The sequence below is a fragment of the Dermacentor variabilis genome, chromosome 8, assembly GCF_050947875.1.
Source record: "Dermacentor variabilis isolate Ectoservices chromosome 8, ASM5094787v1, whole genome shotgun sequence".
Taxonomy (NCBI): Eukaryota; Metazoa; Arthropoda; class Arachnida; order Ixodida; family Ixodidae; genus Dermacentor; species Dermacentor variabilis.
Window position 1 is genome coordinate 59,943,810 of NC_134575.1, and position 22,083 is coordinate 59,965,892.

A 22,083-nucleotide genomic window follows, 5' to 3' on the forward strand; every position below is an offset into this window, starting at 1 on the left:
AGCAAAGCAACAGTTAGTCGACTGTTTTCACCACATTGCATTTTTGTCGTTCTGTTTGCCCCTTGTCACACGCAAAGATTGACCTCCGATTCCATTCTTCAATGTTTGGTCATTCTGGTGCACAAGTGTTTCACAGCCAGGCTACATGCCCACATTTGTTAAAAAATTTGCCACTTAAGTTACTTTGTCATTGGAACGCAGAAGTGGAGTATGGCTCGATTGATCTACTCTTTATTGCATGAAACAAAAATAATGATAACACATGCAAACTGCACTTTGACCGTGGGAGATGTAGCTGGTAAGACAAGCATTGTCACATGTCGCGGTATGCCACATATCCTGATACGCAAAAGTTTGGCTGGTGGGAAAGAGGGAGGCATGTGCAAGGTGACCCCCCCTCCCTATTCTTTGATACGTTGCATTTTGTGCAAATATATGTTGCTTTGCACTTGCCAACAGACATTTTACATATTTGTGCTGTACATTACTTCCGATGGGAAAAATGAACGACGTCATAACACACATTGGCAGTAAATAAACTAGCTACGACAGGTGGCCTTTGTTGCACTGTGGCAGGAACTGCTAGCAGTTCATTCGATTGTTTTCCCCATAAGCTCACTGAATAATATAATGAAGTGTCATTATACGAAAATACGAGGCAAATATATGTAGAACAATCCAACTGATTGACACTTTTCATCTAATTATAACTGAGAAGTTGATTAATTAAGACTAATTATCCAAATAGGTGGAATGAAAAAAAAAATGATCCGAGTATCTGCAAGTGACGGCAAACAACATTACCTTTGTTCTGTCCAGCTACATGGAATTTGCATGTATTTATGGTTCAGCAAAAGTTTCCTGGGACACCCTGTATAGTAACTGCTCTAACAAGTAAAGAACTTTCCGTACATGTCAGGCGCAACTGCGTTACATGCACTAAAGGTATGGGGCAATGAAAGCAGCATGCAAACATTCAAGAGGCAAGAAGCATCTAACACAACTTGTGGACAGTTTTTATTAGCACAAAACACCACTCATGGCGACACTATTGGTCGGCTGAAAAAACATGGCACGCCGTGTAGAGAGTGTCGTCGATCCGTGCATTCCAGGATCTGTGCTGTTCCAAACAGAAAATGCAAGTACCACGAGCCAACAGGCTCGCATGTAAAACGTCGCCATGTTCAACGAGTACGTACAAAAGCACAACTGACTGCCATGCATTCAACATGTCCGACAATGCTCTCACTTTCCGCCTAGGCACTGCATTGTCAAGGCTTGTGTGTAATGTGTATGTATATACTATATGTCATAAACCTATGCTTCTCTCGAGGGTAACAAAAAAAAAACACATAGGGAATTTACATATTCACAAAACACGAGTGTGTAAAGTGCTCATACACACCACCCCAGTTTCTGTATGGTTTGCAGTTTGCACACAAATGTACAGAGATGTCTCGCAAAGGTTTGAAGCACGTCAACTAAAACCTACGTAGCATTGGACATCAAGCAACTGCAAGGAAACTTTGCACTTGGACAAATGTAGTAAAGCTACAAGAAACCGTCTTTTAGAAAGAAAGCAAAACGTTGCTTGCAAGGTTTACTGAAACATCTGGCTTCGGCACTACCAGTCCCCCCCCCGCTCCCTAGAATTGTTCTCGAAGCACGCCACACAGGCTCATATACAACGAAATAACAAAAATATTTTCCTCCAGAACGTGCAGGCGTGATACATACGTTGCAATAAAAAACGAATTTTTATTTTAGGTGGGTTCATATAAAATGTTTCACAGATGCTATGCACACAACCTTGAGATCAGTGGCATATGGTCGATCAAACATTAAAACATGTCTGAAGCAACATTTTTTTTTCTTTTCATAGATGCGGTAGTGTATCCATACAGTATATCTGTAACAAGTATAAAGCACTGCAAAATGCAGTCAGCTCAAGCATACTAAATAAATCAGCATAACTCAAAAGAAGTTAATGAACAAAACAAAACAAATTAGCAGTATTACTAAACAACTTGACTACCAAAGAAAAGCAATGCATTTTTTTTTCTGTGCTGCTGGTGGCTGGTCTAACAAACCATGAGAAAATCCGCATTTTCTTCCGCCAAGACATGCAGGAAAAGCCTGCAGTCGCGTGGCGACCCCATTCAAAGCAGTAGCTTTCACCTCCTTCTAGACACGTACTTTCAATGTGCCCGCCCTTTTCTTCAGCATCTCGGACCAAGAGAAATGAGATGATGGCTGTGGTCAGCTTTTTAAGCACATTCATCATGCTTTATCAATGTGCGCGAACCATTTGACCAATCGTGATCGTCGAAAGAAATTTTGCACAAGCAATGGACGCCATCGGGAGTGACGCAAAAGTGATCAGCCTTGATGAGACATGGTTAAATCGGCACGTGAGAGGACGAGACAAAGAATGAATGCACAGAGGACAATCGCTGAACTTCAACTGAGCTTTGTCCTCTGTGTATTCTTTCTCTGTCTCATCCTTACACATGCCGATTTAACCATGTTTCACCAAGCCAGTAGCCAGCCAACAAGCCCATCTAAGTCCCTTATCTGTGGTCGGCCTTAACATTAACCAAGCTGCATGAGCGGTCACTTCTGGCTCAATGGTGACTTGATCTTCAGTGAAAACGACACTCCAGGATAGCAGTAGTAAAGGGCCAACTAAAACTGGCGTATCGTTTACACGTCTTCACAAGGAATCAGCTGTGGAAGGGAGTTTAACCCTGCTTCTTCAAATGCAATGCGTTCACCTTCAAATTGTTTCAGACTGGCACGCTCCTGAAAAGTGTCTTTAGCCAAGACCACTGTAGGGAAGTGCTACCAACACAGTATTACAGCATCAAAAAAATGGCACAAACAAGGACACAGCCACAGTTTTTCGACTAACGGTTTGTATTGAAACTATGTGAACATTTTGTACAGCAACAAATGCTTCGATACATAAGTCAGAAACACTAAGATACGTGAACATTTCATACAGTATGAAACCCTTTGATAGGTGAAACATTACACAGTCAGTTATCCGCTGTATAAAACAATCGCATGTTTTCGACAAACACCCATCTGAGCGGGCACTTGAGTTGATTGACCCTGCTTCACGTTTGCATCATTTTTTTTTTTCACTGTATGACAATGACTGTATGACTGCACTTCTAGTCTGCAAGTTCGCCATTATGGCGTTAAATACTCAAGTTTACAGCCACTTTGTATAATCAGGCAAGGGGATCATTTTGCAATGCCATATTGCACAATATACAAAATACCAGGCAAAACTCTTCCCTTAGTGCAGTCACGTGTTCGATTAAGCGCAGGAAACTCAGGCAGGAAACAATGTGAAAAGCGAACAGCACAAGAGAAGGATAGAGCATTGGTATAAGAAAAGACGCAATACATAAAACTAAATGCATGTAACTTGCGACTGCTAGCCCTTCAAGGCACGACCACATTTACATTACCACCCACCAAACATTGCACGCACTTTGGGCAAGAAACATACCTTAACTTTGCTAAGCAGTCACCACTATACCACACACGTTTCAGAGCTCAAATGCCACCCTATGATCGCATTTATATTTCCACAAGCAGGAAAATAAAGCCTCGCAGCAGCACCCGCTGCCAGCGTCCTTTCACTATCAGAGTGAAACAAAGCATTAAACGCTCCCAAAATATAATTGCCATAGGGTCATGCCGCTTTCTCATCCCCATGAGTAAGGATGGCCAGTGGCCAATAAAAACCAATCCACCATGACTCTATGCAGTGACATGATCTTTTCATATAAACGGCACTGTCATTTGCACACGTACCACCTAGTGCTCTAGCATCACAGCCGCAGTGCACGCACACAGAAAAGCTCTCACAATACGACGACAATGCGTCTGCCGACGCACAAAGCACGCCCTGACCCCGCCAAGCCATCATCCCACTAACTTCCACACACGTCCAAAGCAATGGCGACAAACAATGGCAACAATAACAACTACGAGAACAACTACAAGAACAACAACAACAAAATAGAAAACAGTGGCTTGCATGGTTTCTTGCAAATGTCCCAAGAAGCACCGAAACAAACAAAAAGTAAAAACAAAATACTGCACATGCTTTATGCCAGCAGCAACTTCTATCAAAGAGCCGCAACATACAATCCTTTTTTTCTTTCCGATATGAAGATGAAAAATAAAACTAAAAAGATGGGCAGGAACATGGGATTGTGGGTCTAAAGAAGTCGGCAAGGGCCATCTTCAGAATGACCGGACGCCGGCAAAACGTCTGAACTCCTCGTACGTGACCCAAAATGTGAAAGACCATGGTGCCTGCAAAGTGGATTAAAGTAATTAGGGAGGAAGCGAAAAAATAGAGGCGAAAATTAGGGATGGGTGCATAAATTTGGGGATGAAGTTGAGGGAAAGTGCACACCAATTGCTCCGCAAGACATATTGCTTAATGGTGCCATTAAGGGATAGCTTGATGGCAGAATGTAACACAAATATATACATAACATAGAAAGCACAAATGACATAAGGCTGACGAACTGTTTTGGGTTTGTCACCTCAAACTGGAGCTAGCGCCCTCGTTGTGTCAGCATTTTCATAATCTATTCCTAAACCCACCCTAGCACAATGTAACCCAGATTGACCTAGCCTAACCTATGGCCCAAGTTTTCTACCCCGCTGTTATCCAGAGATGTGACTTAAAAGCTCCTCCTCCCAAGTTTCACCACTTACACAGTCATGGATTAAAGCGAATGACTGACCACTGGGGCTAAACACCTTGAAAAAACACAATGCGTATCGTTGCGCGCTCTCCGACTGATCGCAAAGCAACACCTGGGTTTTGACAGGCACCGTAATGAAACGCTTAAGACAATGAAAAAAAAATCAGGGTTCTTTCATGTGAGACAAAGCAGATGACACACACAAGCATTTGAATTTTATGTGCTTTATACCCCGTCGAAAAGTTATATTACCTTTGAAGACCTGAGTATGTACCACCCGACAAACATTAGAACATGCTGTTGTTCTAGTGAAGGACTCCATATTTGCAGAAACATGCTATTCATCATCATCAGCATCATCATCACCTTGTTTATGTCAGCTTCAATATGAAGGCCTCTCACAGTGATCTCCAATTAACCTGGCTTGTGCCAGCTGACTCCACCTTATGCTGGCAAATAACCTAATCTCATCGCACCACCTATTCCTCTGTCATTCTTGACTGCGTTTCCATTCTCTTGGTGCCCATCAAGAACTGTAGCAGACCACCAATTATCTGCCCTACGCATCTCATGCCCCACCTAACTTCATTTCTTCCTCTTAATGTCAACTGGAATATCGGCTACCCTAATCCATACTGCTGTCTTTCTGTCCCTCATTGTTATGCCTAACATATCTTGTTCAATTGCTCGTTGCATGGGCCTTCACTTCTCACATGTCTTTGTTAACCTCTAAGTTTCTGCCCCATATGTTAGTGCCGGCAGAATGCAATTGATTGTATACTTTTCTTTTCGAGAAAAGCAGTAGGCTCCTGCTCATGACTGTTTGCTCCAACCAATTTTTACCCTGTCAGTTTCCTCCTCATGATGGGGGTTCCCTGTAATTGGCCTTCTTTATCGTGCATCAAACCAGCACACGCACACAGGCATTTTCGCATTTCGCCGCCACTGAAAAGGCAGCCAATACAGCAACCAGTCGAGCCCACCTCACACTCGGCAGCAAACAGAAAAGGGAGAGCTGTGGGCACTGACCATGCGTGCCCAGATGGGGAAGAAGCCCTTGTAAAGTGCCTTGAAGCCCTCGCCCCGCACTGTCTTAAGTAGGCAGTCTAGGGGGGAGCTGTAGAGCAGACCCCTGCATGAGGCAACAAACAGCAAAATTATATCATCGCACATGCACACACGTCACACAGCACAGACGCATATTGTGAGCGGCTCCTATACTGAGATCAGAGCTTCACCTATTTCATTCATATGTGACTGCAGTAAGGTGTTTATGCGGGACGTGCACTTCTCTCTTAAAATGCTAGGAAACGAGATTGTGTGCTTACCGCTGCTCTGTTTTCTTATTGAAAATTTTCAGAAATGTCTAATTGTATAGTTTGGATCGATCAATGTAATGTTTTCACACAGCTGCTTGCCTGGTTCTTAAGAAGAAAAAAAATGCAAAGCCACCTTCACTTATGGGGAAGCTAGTTGCCGCAAAGGCGGCGCTAGCATAAAGTAGTCTTGCCGCCTGTCGGCAGTTCTGGAAAGCAGCTCTTCCAAGAGGGTTGCCACAGGATCCAGATGAAAGGGCAATGTGTGGTGACTCTCCCAGAATGACTGCTTTAACACTGCTTTATATAGTTTTTCTCTCTCTCTCTCTGTTTTTGTTGCAGCTACAGTGGCATTCACAATGTAGATATGTTATCTGGGTTCTGTGAGATGCTCACCTTCCCCGGTTGTCTGTTGGCTGGTTCATGACCCTCGTGCGGATCACATCAGCAGGCGTGCCAAGGGTTGCAGCTATCAGGCCGGACATCCCACTGCGGCACCCAGACACAGGCTCGTCAAGGCCAATCACTAAAGCAACCATGCGTCATTAACATTTGGTGGCAAGCAATGAAGACTGAAGAATGCTGCTTGCTTTTCGTTTCTCTATTTACATGATCTGATTCACACACACAAAAAAAGGCCAATACTACAGGAGACCTATGGCAACAGAGAAAAAGAAAAACTGGGCAATTCGCTGCCACTTGCATTGCAAGCAGCCCACCTCAATAGGGCACCAAATGAGGCTGAAGGAAAACTGTTAGCTTTCGCAGCTTGAAGTGTACTGTCCGTTCTGCTCAGACCACTGTACGCTCCACGGTATGGCACACACACAGCCACTCAGCAGGGACGCTACTGCTCAAGCACATGACTCTAATGCCAGTAGCAGAAGGCAAAACACTGATCTGGCTCTGTTGCAGAGCCTACTGAACGGAGCGTGACGGTGCACCCGCTTGGGTTCTCTTCGTTCTTGCACCCAAATGCGCTGCATGTCTCTATAACTTTAGATTTGGGTAGTACTACCTTCTAACTCACCACGCGCACATCGTGCATGCACCATCAACACCTTAACAGCACAGCAACGGCACAATGCACCTTGAGTGTCCACATAACTGTCATTGCAATAAATAAAAACAATGACACAGAACACCTGTGCCATCCTTGAACCCACTTACTGCATGACAATGATGCATGACAACAAAGACATTGGCATGACATGATGGTAGTGCTATGGCCATGATGGCAAAAGCACGACAGTAATGGAGGTGGCACACTCATGATCGCGACACTTTGCTGAGTGGCGTGTCGGAAAGCGAAAAAGAATTGTCTTTCTGAGAGCAACACTGAGAATTATTACTCCACTGAAAGTCTGTGAGCAGCCACACCTGAGGCCAAAGGTTCTAATACAAGTGGCACATTCTTGGCTTTGTCAGACCAGTATCTGACTAAAAATAAGGACCAATTCCAATGATAGTGCAGATCGATCCTGAAGACAGTGCATTTTAAAATGCGCAATGCAAAAATGTGAGCCTAACCTCATTTATGGCACTTTCCAATTAAAAAAAACATACTTTTAAAATTTCTCCAGCGCTGGGTGGACTTGAACCTGCATCAACCCACATCACACGTGTTACTCGTGTGCAGCAGCCAGCTGCTTTAGTGTGCTGTGCCACAAATACCCATGGGGACGGAGGGACTAATTCGCAGCGTTCACATGCACCGGTGCACCGCACATCTCGGAGGCTATGCCTGGACTTTACGGGAGTGCCACTAGATGCCGCAGCGTGTCTGGAGGGAAGCACGAGAGAGGAGCCTTACTGCAGCACACGCCACATACGTAACACATTTTGGCTACACGTATACTTGGACAGTCGCCGTTGAAGAGTGTTGCCCTAATTTTAAAGCGAAGCTTTCTCTGTGAACCTTCCCAGACTTTCCTGACCATGGCTTCTGGGTGCTACTGCTATCTTGCCAAATAGCTCACGTCTAAAAAAAAAAATTGCATGCCTGATGGTGGGATTTAACCTCGGTCCACCAGCACAGCAGCCCAACGCTCCAACCATTCAGCCACAGTCGTACATATACTTCTATCCTACCAATGCCAACTGCTGGAGCAGCTGGAATCTGGTTCACCATAAGTGAACTGTTACAAGATGAAGCCACCCTCAGGCACTGGCTCAGATGTCACTCCATATGTACGGTTATGCTAAGAAAATCTGCCGGGGTTCTCATGCAAGACGCAAGCAGAATGCTTAACTTCACAGGTGCCTTTGCATATTCCAGGCGGCACAAGTGACAGAGATTCGCTGCACAAATGTGTGCAGTATGTACGCAGCACAGAGTCTGTGCGCATACATATGTCACACAAAACATACGCACACTGCGACAGGACAAGCCCCTGGGGCACTGGGATTAAAATTTCACCGGTGCTTACTCAAATGGCTTCTCTCAAACATTCAGCAATGAAGAGGAAACCAGTATACAGGGCAACATGCCTCTATTTACCGCATTAACGCCATGCCACTCATAGGCTAAGTTGTTTTTTTCGATGTGGGCTTAGACGTTTGGCTACGTGCAATGCTGCACAACGAAAAAAATCATGAGCTCTTCACATGAAACTGTACAAAATGTTGCAGTCCATAGCACCTGCATGCTTTTCTAGCAACACAAGATAGCACATGCAGCAGTTAGCGTGTGGCAGATTAGTGTGTATCTCCTCTTCTACTCCGACTTTGACGGCGGAGTGTGGCTGCATGCATCCTATCTTGGAGGCAATCTGCGGTGAGCTTGAAGGTTAGCCGACCTGAGATAGCTGATGGCTTTGTGTGTGCTGCGCTCTCACATGCCTAGTCCGTATTGAAGCGAGAGGCAGCTCAAAGGGGGATTCGCTTGCTGCTGCTGCCGCTCTTTTATCACGCCAGCATTCTGACGAGTGTCCGTGGTCATCGAGTGAGATGTGTTCATGTTTGCCTGTGCACATGTGACAACGTGCTTGTTAATTTAGTCGGTGAATGTTTACAGCAGTTTTTGCAGCTGATAAAACGACTAACCTTGCTTTGTATAGCTGTGTAAATGTAATGCAACCGTGGTTTTAACACGAATGTTGATGTTTCAGTCTGTGAAGTAAAAATAAATAAATAAAAATGTGTATGTAACACGAGATAAACGGAAAGAGAAATGGTACATTTATTCAAGGAATCAATACGGAATTGAGTTCTCTTTGCTTATCATCGTCGTCCGAGAAGGAAGCGGAGCTTTCGTTGGGCAGTATTCTCGGGCGATGACATGAATTTGATGTGACTTGGCCCTGAAAGCGTCCCCGAAAAGTGTTTCTGGTGCTGGGCCAAGCTCTTTCGCAGTGCCAAGAGCATTGCCGGCCATATATTTTGAGGGGTTCAGTGCCGAAACAAGCCAAGTCTCACAGAAGCGAAACTACTTCCAAAATTGATCGCCCAAGAATCAAGTCTTCTGTACCGTTGAGCTTGTTTGACATTAAGTACAGTCGAATTTCGTTAATTGGAACACGTTTAATTCGAACTTTTAGTTTATTTGAATTGACGCTCTGGTCCAGTCAAAGTTATACGTATTCCAATGGGCGAAAATGGCCAGTAATTCAAACGCGCAAGCATTTGTGACGGTTAATTCGAACATACTGTGCTTTGACAATGCTCTCAGCAGCGCACAAAATCACGCGGTGGTGCCTCCGACCAGCATTTCTCCGACCCCACCATGGAGGAAGAACTTAGGAGAGACCCCTCAATGCCGCATGCAAAAAAAAAAAGCCATGGCAGAAATTTGTGCGCAGGCGTGTGCGGGCTCGCATGACTCATTACTTCTGCTAGTGACGAGTGTCCTGTACAGTCACCGACCGATTTTCAGGACTCACAATTTTTCGGACATGCCCAATAATTTGGACGCCTTCGCGGCACCGCCATATACCCCACAGAGTCAATGTATAAGAACATCTCAAATTGCGGATGCAAAAAACCTTCGCAGTCCGACTTTCTGGACTTTTTGCCATGACCGCAGATACAAAACGGCATCACCACCACCGCCACTTTGATTTTCGCGCCGCCTCGAGCCGGCGCTCTCGCACGCAAACCGCTGGCAGCCGCAGCCAACGCAGCGGCAATGCTAGGCCTAGCAGCTTCGACGTTCGCTACCAAGCTTCTTGCTGTTCGGTGCCGTGTTTTCCATTGAAATAATTCGCCGCTGTTATCAATGGCGCCGACTCCGCTTTTTTAATCCTCGCCAATAGATGCGGAGCACGGAAAGCAATGCGCGGTGCATAATGCTGGTTTCAGAAAGTCAGCTTCGCCCCAATACAGCGGTGCAACGCGACGAAGCATACTAAAAGTTAGAAGGGGCAAATGTCACGGGAGCTGGTATGTTTCCTCTAATTATGCATGTGTGCACCCTCCGTCTCCTATCACAGTACGAGCACCGATACACCTGCTAAGTGTACTGGCAGGCCTTCAGAGCTATTTCGGACGTGCCTGTGGCGATTTGAGCACTTGGAGCGGTAAAAGGCTCGCATTAATTTTTTCAGACTGCCCGATCTTTCAGACGTTTTTGCGGCCCCTAGGCAGTCCGAAAAATCGGACATTGACTGCAATTTGTAAATACGTGTGAATAAATCTTCTGAAACTTCCCACCCATATGTTAGCACAGTGCACATACGCCAATGCAGGTAAGTCCTCCACTCAATTAGCTTCCTTTAATTCGAGCTTCTTTTAATACGAACAAATTTTCAGCCTCTTCGAGTTCAACTTATCGAGATTCAACAGCTTAAGAGACCGCACAAGCATTTCATTTGGGGACAGTACCAGGCCACTACAATCCCCTTCCGACCGACCTCGGATTTACAAAGGGCCTTCCATTGGTGGCACCACCTTAGAATTGTTGACTCGTTGACGTCGAGCCGTTGAGGAGTTTCCCAGCTCCTCAGCCATCAAAATTACTCGTCTGTTGTAGCTGCCATCATACCGAACACTCTGCGTCTGTATGATGCTACGCAGAGTGTTGCGACTGAACGTAGTCAAAACCCAAAAGGCCGCAGGGTAGTAATGCAGCACCTTAACACCAGTGACAAGCAAAGCAAAAATGGAGTTGATTTCAGCAAAGGAGAGGCTTTGACTTCAGTCGACTTGTCTATGGATTGAATCTAGACGTAAAGGTACAGGTTGCCAACAAAATGTTAAAAAACCAAAGAATTTGGAACAATTGTCTTAACGTCGTAAACTTTCCCATTGTTCAATGTAATGTGAAAGTAGAATTCAAGCAACAAAAATCACGAGAAAAGAAAACTCATGTTACAATAGAGTAAATGCGGCAATAATTTGCTATTGCAATCAATGCTCTGCCTGTCGGGTGAAACTGTGACCTTTTCTTAAGAGCTCAGCTGCACCCTTCTTTTTTCACCATGAGCACGTCTACGTGTATACGTATGTGGCACTAAATTTCTTGCTTCCAACTTTCGTAGCACAAAGTGCCTCAAGCTGGCGTAACCTGCTTACTTGGTAGAGAAACTTTTCTTCAGCTGCCGTCGTCATCGTTTCTCCTCTTCCATCAGAGATGGGACACCATAGACGTTTGCATTTAGAGAAAAGACCTTATGTACACAATATTTACATTGACAGCTATTTCCACTGAGTCTGATGTATCAACTCAACATAGCCGATAGTGCATAACACCATTCGTACGTCAAGACCCTTCAGTTACACTGGGACCGGCACCTTAACTCGGCAGAGCCGAAAGTGCAGAGCACCTTTCCTGTGCCCGGAACCCCTGTGAGAGTTTGGGAGCCAGGTTTTAACCCTTCAGTTGCTCCTCCCGAATCCCCTCACGGCAAATCACGACACCCCAGTGACCTGATTGGGTCAACTGGGCTTTCACTCATTGAACACTCTCTCTCGCTCACCCTCTCCCTGCATTCCTCGGAACATTCAGAGAGATAGAGAGAGAGAAAGAAACCACCAAACAACAAATAAACAAACAATATCCCAACCATCCTGCTCGGCGACATGTACGGGAAAGTCTCCCGACACTTTGAAGAACACTTACGGGGAACCACCATCTGCGTGGCCCTGTCCTCGCACCTTAATTAAAACCATCGCGCACTGCATGCCGCAAAGGGCACCCCTGCCGAAGCGCACCCACCAATTCACCATGCCGTCTTGTTCATGGTTCGTCTCCTCTGGCGGGCCCATAAAGCTAAGTGCAGGGCTGGATTGTGTCTCCGGTGCCAGCCTGTCTTTCAAGATACCGCGCCTCGGGTCACCGATCCCTCTGGCCTTAAGTTGCCCCTTTGTACCCCAGGCATGCCCATTGACGCCCTAATGACGCTTTGCCCGTGGTCCGTCCCAGGCAGGGCGCCTCCGTCCGTGCTTCCGGGCCTAAGAGCCCCCAACGTACGTCACACCCTTTCCCACGTTTCCAGACTGCACGTGCGACAGATTACGATGTCCCAAGGTGACGACATGGGCCCTTTGCCGACAAAGAGCACCTCCTGGCTCACTACCCAAGCACCCAGCTGGTTTTGCTCTCAGTGAAGCCCGAAAACGGCGATCTCCCACAATTCTGGGGCGAAATTACCTCTCAGCCTCTATTCCGTTTGTCAACATCCTTTACAGTGGCCAAATGCATTTCCATTATAACCGTCCTGCCAACAGCAATGAGTGGCTCACCTGGCGAGTGAGTGGGTGAAGTAGTTGTCCTTGAGGTTCGTGTGCTGCAGGAGCAGCCGCTTTCCTGTGTCGTATGTCGTCAGATCTGCGCCAGGGAAGGCAAGGACGTCAGAGGACAGCTGTTCCAAATGGCACGCTGCCAGCATACTCCAAAAGGAATTAAAGGTGCTCACACATGTGCACTTGTCAGTGCTTAGGCAGCAAACAACCCTTTACACAGCGAAGAGGCCAATAGCCAATAGCCTTCCAAAACTGTCTGCGTGCTGTGCTGCAACTGTTCTCAATGTTTGCATCAACATTCTTTTTTTTTATTTGCCTAGCTCGCCAACATCTTTAGTTTATGCACATATTTGTGCTTCCAATATTAGGGCTATCATTTGTAGAACAAAGGCAATTCCAGAAGAGGGCTTCTCCCCATGAAGCCTCTTTTTGCAGAGAAGCCAACTTTAAAGGTGTTCTATACTTTGCAAAAAGTGCCAAGGACGAGTCAAGAACACAGATATCGCCTTAGTCCGTTCATGCTATTCACAATATTTAACACTCACCAACTTGCCCAGTTTGCCATTTTAATATATTTTTGCACATGTACAGCTGCCATCGGGCTTCATTTAAACAATGAAGACGACACATCTCCAGGAGCTTTGTTTTTAACAAAAACGGGTTGCATGAAAAAAGCATTGAATGCTTTCAAAGGATTATGCATTAAAGGGGCCCTGAACCACTTTTTAACAAAGTGGAGAAAGGCATTTGAAGTGAAAATAGGCTACTTCAGAAATACTTTGCCACAAAAAGTACTTCAATGCGTTCAACAGAAGCGGAGTTATTGGCTATCAAACAAGGTCTCCGCTCTGCCCCCATTCCTTCTGCAATGCCTTGCACTCCGAAGGCTATTGCGGAGTGGGGCGTGCCCACAACTTGTACAGACAAGAACTGTCTGTAAAAGTTCCATACGAAGCCGTAGGTGGTTGGGGAGAAGTTCACTGCCAGTGTTCTGTTTGGTGCTGCCACCCCCCAACCTCCCCCAATCTCCCAATCACTGTAAAAGTTTCTGCAAAATTTTTTAAAGCGAAGCTATTTTTGCTCTTCCTTCGATTTTTCCACTGCTGCTGCTGCTGCTGCTGCCCAGCATGCTGCACTATGGGAGGTTAAGAGCTGCTAACAACAGGGGTGCCGGAGACGAGATAAGCAACAAACGGTAGAGTGGGGCCACAATGCCCTCTGGGCGCAGTAATTAGGCGTGACCCCCTGCAAAGGCATTGCAGGAGCTGCCACGCTTGCCTCCATGCTCGCGCACAACAGCAACGACAGACCAGGGAGGCGACCAGGGAGGGAGGGAATGGGCTTGATCAGATCCCCTACTGACGCAGTCGGGAAATGAGCGATTAACCTTACTCCTCTGCGTTTGTGGCAGTTTATCTAACATGACACGGGAGAAAGAAAATGTATCGTCAGAAAGCATTGCTCACTTGGGCTCTCTTTAGTAAAGGAATGACCGAATTAATGACACATCTCTCTGTGTTCTGCACACTACATACACACACACAAGTGGTTCAGGTGAGGTAACACTCAACATTCTACCACACCTGTCGTATGCCGTCAACATCACTGCCAAATACCATCAACGAATGCAAACAGCGCAGAAAGCTTCATTTACGTCAATTCCCACAGTGTGTGGGATGTTCATATTTTTTCACACTGAATGTGCTCATTCCCAGTCTATTTTGCATATTTAAAATAAATATAAATGTTTTTTTTAAGTATTTATATATCTCATCCTTAAAGAGTTAAGTGTGATAGAGGCAGTAGGCTTCAAATCACAGAGTGGGGTTGGCAGATTGCAAGGCAGAAATAACACAGCAGAAGAATTGGAAACTGGGCGAGTTGATAAGATGTCATCATCACACACACACAAAGAAAATGGAACTGGGACACAAACAAAATACGACGAGATAAGTGCTTACTCACAACTAATTCTTTTGTTCAAGGAAATACAGTATATATACAGATGTGATAGCTGAAAAAAAAAAAGGTTACATGGTAGCTTAGCAATAATTAGGAACTGTTCAGGGAACGTGACAAGTAGTTCTCAAGAATGTGAGCCCTTTATCACAAGGTCAAACTGATGCCTGGCTAACATTCACTGTACCTTTTCTACCGATGTGGAATGCCTATATAATTTCACACGTCTTGATTACGGTACCCAGCCACAAAGGTTGTGTTATGAAAATCAACATCGTAGCCACAGTGACGTACTTCACCCCGCATTCCTTTCTTGACCCTTCTCTGGCTCTCTGCCTACATTTTTCGCACTTTTTGCACATATCTTGGAAAGTTAGCTGCCAAAAAGATCAACCGAACACCATAAAGACTAGCATATATATATATATATATTTTTTGTAAGAACACGCGAGAGCTTATGAATATATGGAAACATAGTAAATCTCTCGAGTTTCTGGGATTTTTCAGAGTGGTTACTACTTTGCTTAGAACATTTTAGCTTTTAAGATCTTTTTTTTTTTTACATGCAAAACTGTAGACAGTTTTCAAACCCTGCAGTATGAAAGGGTAGGAGCTGTGGCATAGAAGGAAGGAGTAGAGCACACTGACCGCCAAGGTTGACGAGTGCAGCGCGGTAGACGTTTGGGGCAGCCCCTCTCCAGAGGCCCCGGATCCCGCCCTCAGAGGCAATCTTCTTTAGTGCCTGCCAAGTACCTGTCACCCTGCAGACAAAAGGAAGGAGCCAGCTCTAGCTCGCACTTCTGCCTTCTGACCTAATGTGTCACCTTTATGAGGTTTCTCACAATTTTAAAGCAAAGCTTTCTTTTTAAACCCTTCCCGATGATTTTGCCAACCATTCATCGTGTGTGTCCTTTGTTGAGACACACAATTTCGTCTTGTCGCTTAGACCAACTCTTTGTCCATTAAACGTACCCTAGAAATGTCCCAAAAATGCTTATCAGGTACACAAGCTTTAGTATTCAGTTACCAGGCAGTGCCATCTTGGTCTGTGCTAGTTACAGAGAGAACACTTTTAACATGTTTTGCACACTTTAGGGTGTAATTCTCTCACAAAAACATTAACCATCAATCTGGTGTGCAGTTAACACTGTATGTTCTACTTTCGCATCAGTAATGCTATCAGATGCCAAGCAGTGCAAGCCGTACATACTCTTACAAACAAAGTCTGGGGTTTCACGGAATCCTGTCTGGTTGGGAAGAGGCATGATGAGTTTTTTGGTTCTTGGTCAGCATAGCCTCTTTTTGATCACTCTTACAAGCCATAGTTTAAACTGGGAGTAAACTGGGTGCAATTTTTGCACACAGGGGTGGTCATGATGAGGTGCTCATATTCTTTTAACACTTCATGATGTCTCCTGTCAAAAGCGCTACACAACATTAAAGTGCACTTAGCGTTCCCGGCACGAACACACTGGACGTTACAAATTGTACATCCTTTAGGGTATGGATAGTGTACCCTAAATGCAGTCTACTTTTCTATCAGAACTGCTACAATAAAAAAAAACAGGTTACAGCAATTGGGGTGTACCTTTGTCCCACAACTATAACTGTCATCTATATTGCCAGCCTTTCCTTTTTTTAATGCTGGGTGCCCAGGTCACAAACGGCATATGTGTGTGTTATTGCTGTGACGTAGCATTCTTGGCAAGAAAGTAGCGAATGAAGAGCACTGAAGAAAGGAAACATAAGTAAGGCAGATGGCAATTTTTTTTTGGACAAGGTCACAAATATAATATACAAAAGATACAAAGGTAAGGCCCCAAAGGGTGTAAACCATGTTTGGAGTGTATGTCAGGCTAATATGCTCTTTTCATTCATGAAAGCATAAAGTCTACCTCAAAGTACCGGGAGCACAGCGTTCAAAAAAGGAAATGCAAACAAGATAACTGATTACTGTTGGAGGAACAAGATAAGTCCCAAAGGGTGTAATTTTCTGTGGGGGGAGCAAAAGCGCACAGTATGTATGCTGTACACCACCCTACAGTGGAGGGTGCACCTTGTACTCCCTTTACTGCAGATCCTTCAAAGTGTAAGTTGGTGCACTCTAAAGGGCGTACAGTTTGTAAAAATGCATGATGTTCCTGAAGCACACCATTTACAAGAATGAGGAGGGCTCATCAGTACATCAATCACAGTGGTGCCGCCATGTCAGCCTTTTACTCCCGACCCTCCAAATTTTGCCATGGTGGCCACAGGATCTGGCACAAGGGGGCAGTCGCTTTACCTGGGCGGCAGTCCCATGAGAGCACGACGCCCCTCGGTCTGCATCTGCACCTTGACCAGGTCTGTGGGGCTGGCCAGAAACTGGCCCATGCCACCCGCCGCCACCCCCACCAGGACACACTTCCTGCAGAAAAGGAGGGGGACATGGGCACCTTGTCACGCATCTCTTCAAGGCTGTACCAAGAAAAATCATGCAGATTCCACAAAGCGTGGGAAACGATGTTAGCTTAGCTTTGATAAGCCGGCAAGACAATACATGATAGGAAACACTCAGCGGATTTCCATTACAAAGGTATTCCATAGCAGTCATCGGCCACAGTGGCGTGCCTTGCAGAGCAATGGTAAGTTCAATTCAGAAGCAACCACTTTTGGCAGTACCATCCTTCCCCGAGATTTTGCATGAATCAGCACCAGGTGCATCAAAGTAAATGGCTGAAAGTGTTCTCGACACTGTGCAAAGGCGTGAGCTTGGCATCGCGCCACAGAAGCTGCCAGCTGTATATGCCGACGTGTCCGGTGCCAAGTCACGCGAAACCTAGTGTGAAGGTGATCGTGTGATGCGACAGCGCCATCTTCTACTCAGTAAAACAGCTGGTGACGAGATACTAAATTACAGGAAGGTAAGCAAACAAGGCTATGCTTTAAGCAAATCATAACTTGGTGCCCACATTGTGGTGGCCAGTACTGTTTTGGCGAGACTAAAGACACAGTCTCATGTCTTCCGCTAAATTCCACGTGGCTTGACCTGCCAATTCAGTGACATTAAAAGGTGGGCACACGTACGTTTCTCTACAATCAAAAGTCTAGAAACACCCGGTTAAATGTTCACTAGAAGGAAACATTACGTCAGATGAGTGGGGCATTCTTTCAAAGGATTACGTGCATTCACCTTGAAAAAAGGTGATTACTGCCAGACAAAACAAAGGACACCTTCCGCATTGTTTATTGTGTGCCCCAGCAGCAGCGCCAAAGAAGCCAGTGCAATGCCACTGATTTCATAGTATTACGTATTTTAGTCATTATTGCACAGTGAAGGCTTCCAGAAGTTGCTAAGCCGAGTTCTGACATAATTTGAAGTTCAATGCAATTAATCAACCCTTTGAGGGCTTCTAACGTACATGTATGGTGCTGATCTTACGTTTGATATTTCGCACTTGTTAGACCCCACTGGTTCTTGAGAGGTGCTGCCATCTCTATGAAGTTGCCCAAAGTAACTTGAAATTGTATTTTTGATCGCCAGCGTGCACAACTTGACTTGTTTACCTCCAAATGCTCGATCATGTAGTTGCGTGCGCATCATCTCCTACTTACATGGAGATGATGGAGAAGATTCTATTGTTTTTTACAGCTGTCCCTATCCCATTTCCGGCAGCCCAACATGGCTAAAGTTCACAGATATTAATCAGTTTTCTGTTCAGTTGCCTTCGGCTAGAGTTCCCCTTTCAGTTTCGGCTCCCCTATGGTGCATGCATTTATGATATTGGTATGGCAGCGCGCAGTGCCTCTTCTCACGAGAACTGCTCAAGTGTTTCTTTTTTTGTGAAACATGTTTTTGGGACAACAAATTGATAGCCATAAAATTTACTTGACATTTTTCTTGATCTTCTACTGTGTAGCATATTTTGTATATTCTGTTGGTGCGAGTAAAGCGTTTTTGAGAAAAAAATATTGCTTGCAATAAATTTTTGTTGTATTCATGAATTTTCAACAATTTCCCACTAGTGGAAACTGCAGTAAAGAAAACTGACCACAGGGGCATGGCTTTGTGAAAAAATTTGACCCCAAAAGGACTAAAAGGCTTGGTAGCGATAAGAAATAGGCACCACCAGTGCCCGACTAACAAATGACCTTCCTTAGTAGGTCGAAAGCTACACATTCTTCTACCTTCTACACATTTGCTGATAAACGCTGAACTAGTGCCTGCAGATGCTATCAAAAGCAATGGCGTCTCCAGAAGCTGGTATAGTACTTTCAATGTGGCAGGCAATGCCATTAATTATTCATTTTCCAGCAAAGTTTCCTTTGCTTGCCCCCTCCCCCTCCCACTACTTCAGGATTTGGCATGGCTGCTGCTGTTGCTGGGTCAGTCAGTATCTTGCCAGATATATTTGTGGATATATACATAAACATTACGTGTGTGCCCAATACAAGCCCCAGCAAACTGGCTTATATTAGCCCTGTATGCTGATCGACAAAGCAGTACCAGTTAGCACACCTCTTTGCTATGTAATATCAAACAAAAATCATGACATAGAACTTGTACACATAATGCCACCTGATAGGTATATCTAAAGCACACTGACCACTTAATGAAATAGCAAATTGTATGCAACGGCTTCTTTGATCTACTTGATCGTCTTTGATTTGGCCATTAGGTATGCACCACTGGCTACGTGCCTATCTTAGCCAATCCTCAAGAATTGGTATCTGCTATGATACAAGAGGTACAAAATCCTTGAATGTAGCTACATACGTGCTGTACTTCTGTGTGTATACACCTGTCATCCCCATTCTTCCCTCAACAATCATGACCCATCGCTTTCGCCCTTGTGGCATTGCCGCATAGACGTCTCGATGTGCTTTGGCATGAACGGGTGTTTGCATTTCACCATAGCTTGTGAACAGTGTAGCACATAAGTCTGAAAATGCATCATCATCACCAGCCTATTATTACGACCGCTGCAGGACGAAGGGCTTTCCCAGCGATCTCCAATCATTCCTGTTTTGTGTTACCTGATTCCAACTCCCGCCTGCAATTCTCACTGATTTCATCACCCCACCTAATTTTCTGCTGTCCTCGACTGTGCATCGCTTCCCTTGGAACCCGTTCTGTAACTCTAATGGTGAACCGGTTTTTTTCCCTATGTATTACATGGCCTGTCCAGCCTTATTATTATAATTTTTTTTTTTTTGCTTTTGATGTCAACTAGAATATCGGCTATTCCAATTTGCTCTCTCATACACATTGCTCTCTTCCTGTCTCTCAGTGTTACACCTGACATTTTTCGTTCCGTTGATCTTTGCATGGCCATTAACTTGTTCTCGAGTATCTTTGTTAACATCCAAGTTTCTGCCCCATATGGTAGCACTGGTAGAATGCAATGATTGTATACTTTTCTTTTCAACTATAGTGGTAAGCTCCCAGTCAGGATTTGGTAATGCCTGTTTTAAAAATTGCAAGACGTTAAAGTTGTGTCCTTTGCTGCACATAAACATGAAATAAACATTGCATGAAATTGCATGCTGCATAGGATGAAAATAAACACAATGGTAAGCATCACTGTTAGTTGTATATCATTCAACTAACCTTTTCACAAAGGCTTTGCATCACATAGATTCAACATGCGCATTAGATTCATATATTATCTGCATCTCACCTGCCTCACTGAGTCCTCGGCTCACAGAAAAACTGACCTCATTGATATTACAAAAGTGAAGTCTGCCAGTCAAGCATAAATTGATATCCCTTGGTAGTGTCTTAATGGCCAGTGGCCGGCACCATGCAAGCAATTCAGCGAAGCCAAATGAGCAAACAATATAGCTACTGAAATACACAAAATAAAAGTCCCATAGTAAATGTACAATCTGTCAGTCAAATTGCTTGAAAATTCAGGAGCAGCTAGTGACAAAGTAACTTACACATTCACGCAGCAAAAGCTGAAATCTTCACTTCTGTACTCTCGTTAACTGTCTCTGGCTTCTACACTGGCAAAAGCTCCTGCCCAAGTGCCCTTTCTCTTCTCATTTCTGCTTTTACATTCATTTTGACTATCATGAGTTTAATGAAAGTAATATCACTTGGCAGTGCACTTATTAACTACTAAAATACTAACAACATAAAGTAAAGCATACTGACCTTGCAAGGTCAAATGATATTCGAGAGCCCAACTACAGACTCCCATGAAAAGTGATTTCAAGTAACGAAGATGTCATTCAATCGAAACTTTGGGAGGGGTAAAAGCAATGTTCTGTATGATCTGAATCGATCATGAATGATCTGCCAAAGTTAATATAGCTCTTGGTGTAGTGATACAACAAAGGACTGCATTGTTCGATCACTTTTTAAACGGTAGAAGGCAGTTTGCAACTGCCTCTGGTGCTCCCTGCATAACAACTATGCAATGGCAGAAATCTGCCCGCATGTGGCTACAATGGCTATGACCACAGGGCACTATCGCAGTGCAATCACTGTCAAGTAATGGCACATATATGACATAGGCATGTGAGAAAATGTTTCTCCTCAACTGACCTTGAGAATTTGACATGTGTGACAGATGTTTGGTGCCTAGATGTGCAGTGTGTTCCCACGCATCTTGTGTTTGCGGTCGCACAATCACAAGTTTCCGACATACGATGCAAAGCGCTCACTCCCATTGTGACAGCGAGCATTCATAATAGTTGAGTAAGATACGTTCATGTTTGTCTTAGCACGTATGACATTGATGAAACCACGAACCTTACTTCGTGTAGTTGTTTCTTTGCTACCATCATTAGTGCTTCACCTTTCCGGCAAAACTGCGACATTATTTTTTTATCAGAACAAATATCCATATCCTTTCACACTTATGTTTTTCATTTGTGTGCGCCAGCTGATGACAGCTGTAGGCACTAAGCACGGTTGTCCATGACATCCAAGGTTTACGACGACGTGCAACCCTACACGTGCTAATGTCAGACAACATAAGCCACGCTGATGCATTGCTCTTGGCGTGATCTGCACGGCACGTGCTGGCGTTTCTAACTGCACTGTTGTGGCCCACCGTTCTTACGATTTGCGTGTGAGTGCTTACTAACAAAATACTATCCGCAAGGAATGCTCTGGGAATTTGTGAAATTATTTTTACTGCAGAAACTCTGAAACCTCGAGTTAACAAGATTCACAATGTAATGAAGCTATTCGCAGCAAGTATAACTTTGTTGTATTGAGGTTTGACTGTACTACCTGAGAAACGAATCAAAGGGCATTTTAACATATGGGATTACTAGATTGGAACAAAACAGCCTTTAGCAATGTTATGGCAGCAGAAAATCACAGGGGTGGGCATCTTTGTCAATCATACATGCCTTGAGTCTGTGCGTCCCCTTGAAGTTTCAAGTAAAATGCTCAA

At 44.6% G+C, this 22,083-nt stretch overlaps 1 protein-coding gene across 1 annotated transcript in view; it reads right to left on the reverse strand.

The window, feature by feature from the left end:
* Nucleotides 1–998: 998 nt before the first annotated feature.
* Nucleotides 999–22,083, reverse strand: part of Ucp4A (Uncoupling protein 4A) — a 31,516-nt gene continuing 10,431 nt past the window's right edge. Inside the window, exons 5-10 of the mRNA XM_075702181.1 lie at nt 16,977–17,099; nt 15,341–15,453; nt 12,734–12,818; nt 6,449–6,541; nt 5,766–5,868; nt 999–4,335 (exon numbers count right to left, since the gene is read on the reverse strand). Of these exons, the coding sequence (XP_075558296.1) occupies nt 4,264–4,335; nt 5,766–5,868; nt 6,449–6,541; nt 12,734–12,818; nt 15,341–15,453; nt 16,977–17,099 (589 nt within the window). The 3' untranslated portion in view covers nt 999–4,263. The remainder of the gene's footprint in view (nt 4,336–5,765; nt 5,869–6,448; nt 6,542–12,733; nt 12,819–15,340; nt 15,454–16,976; nt 17,100–22,083) is intronic.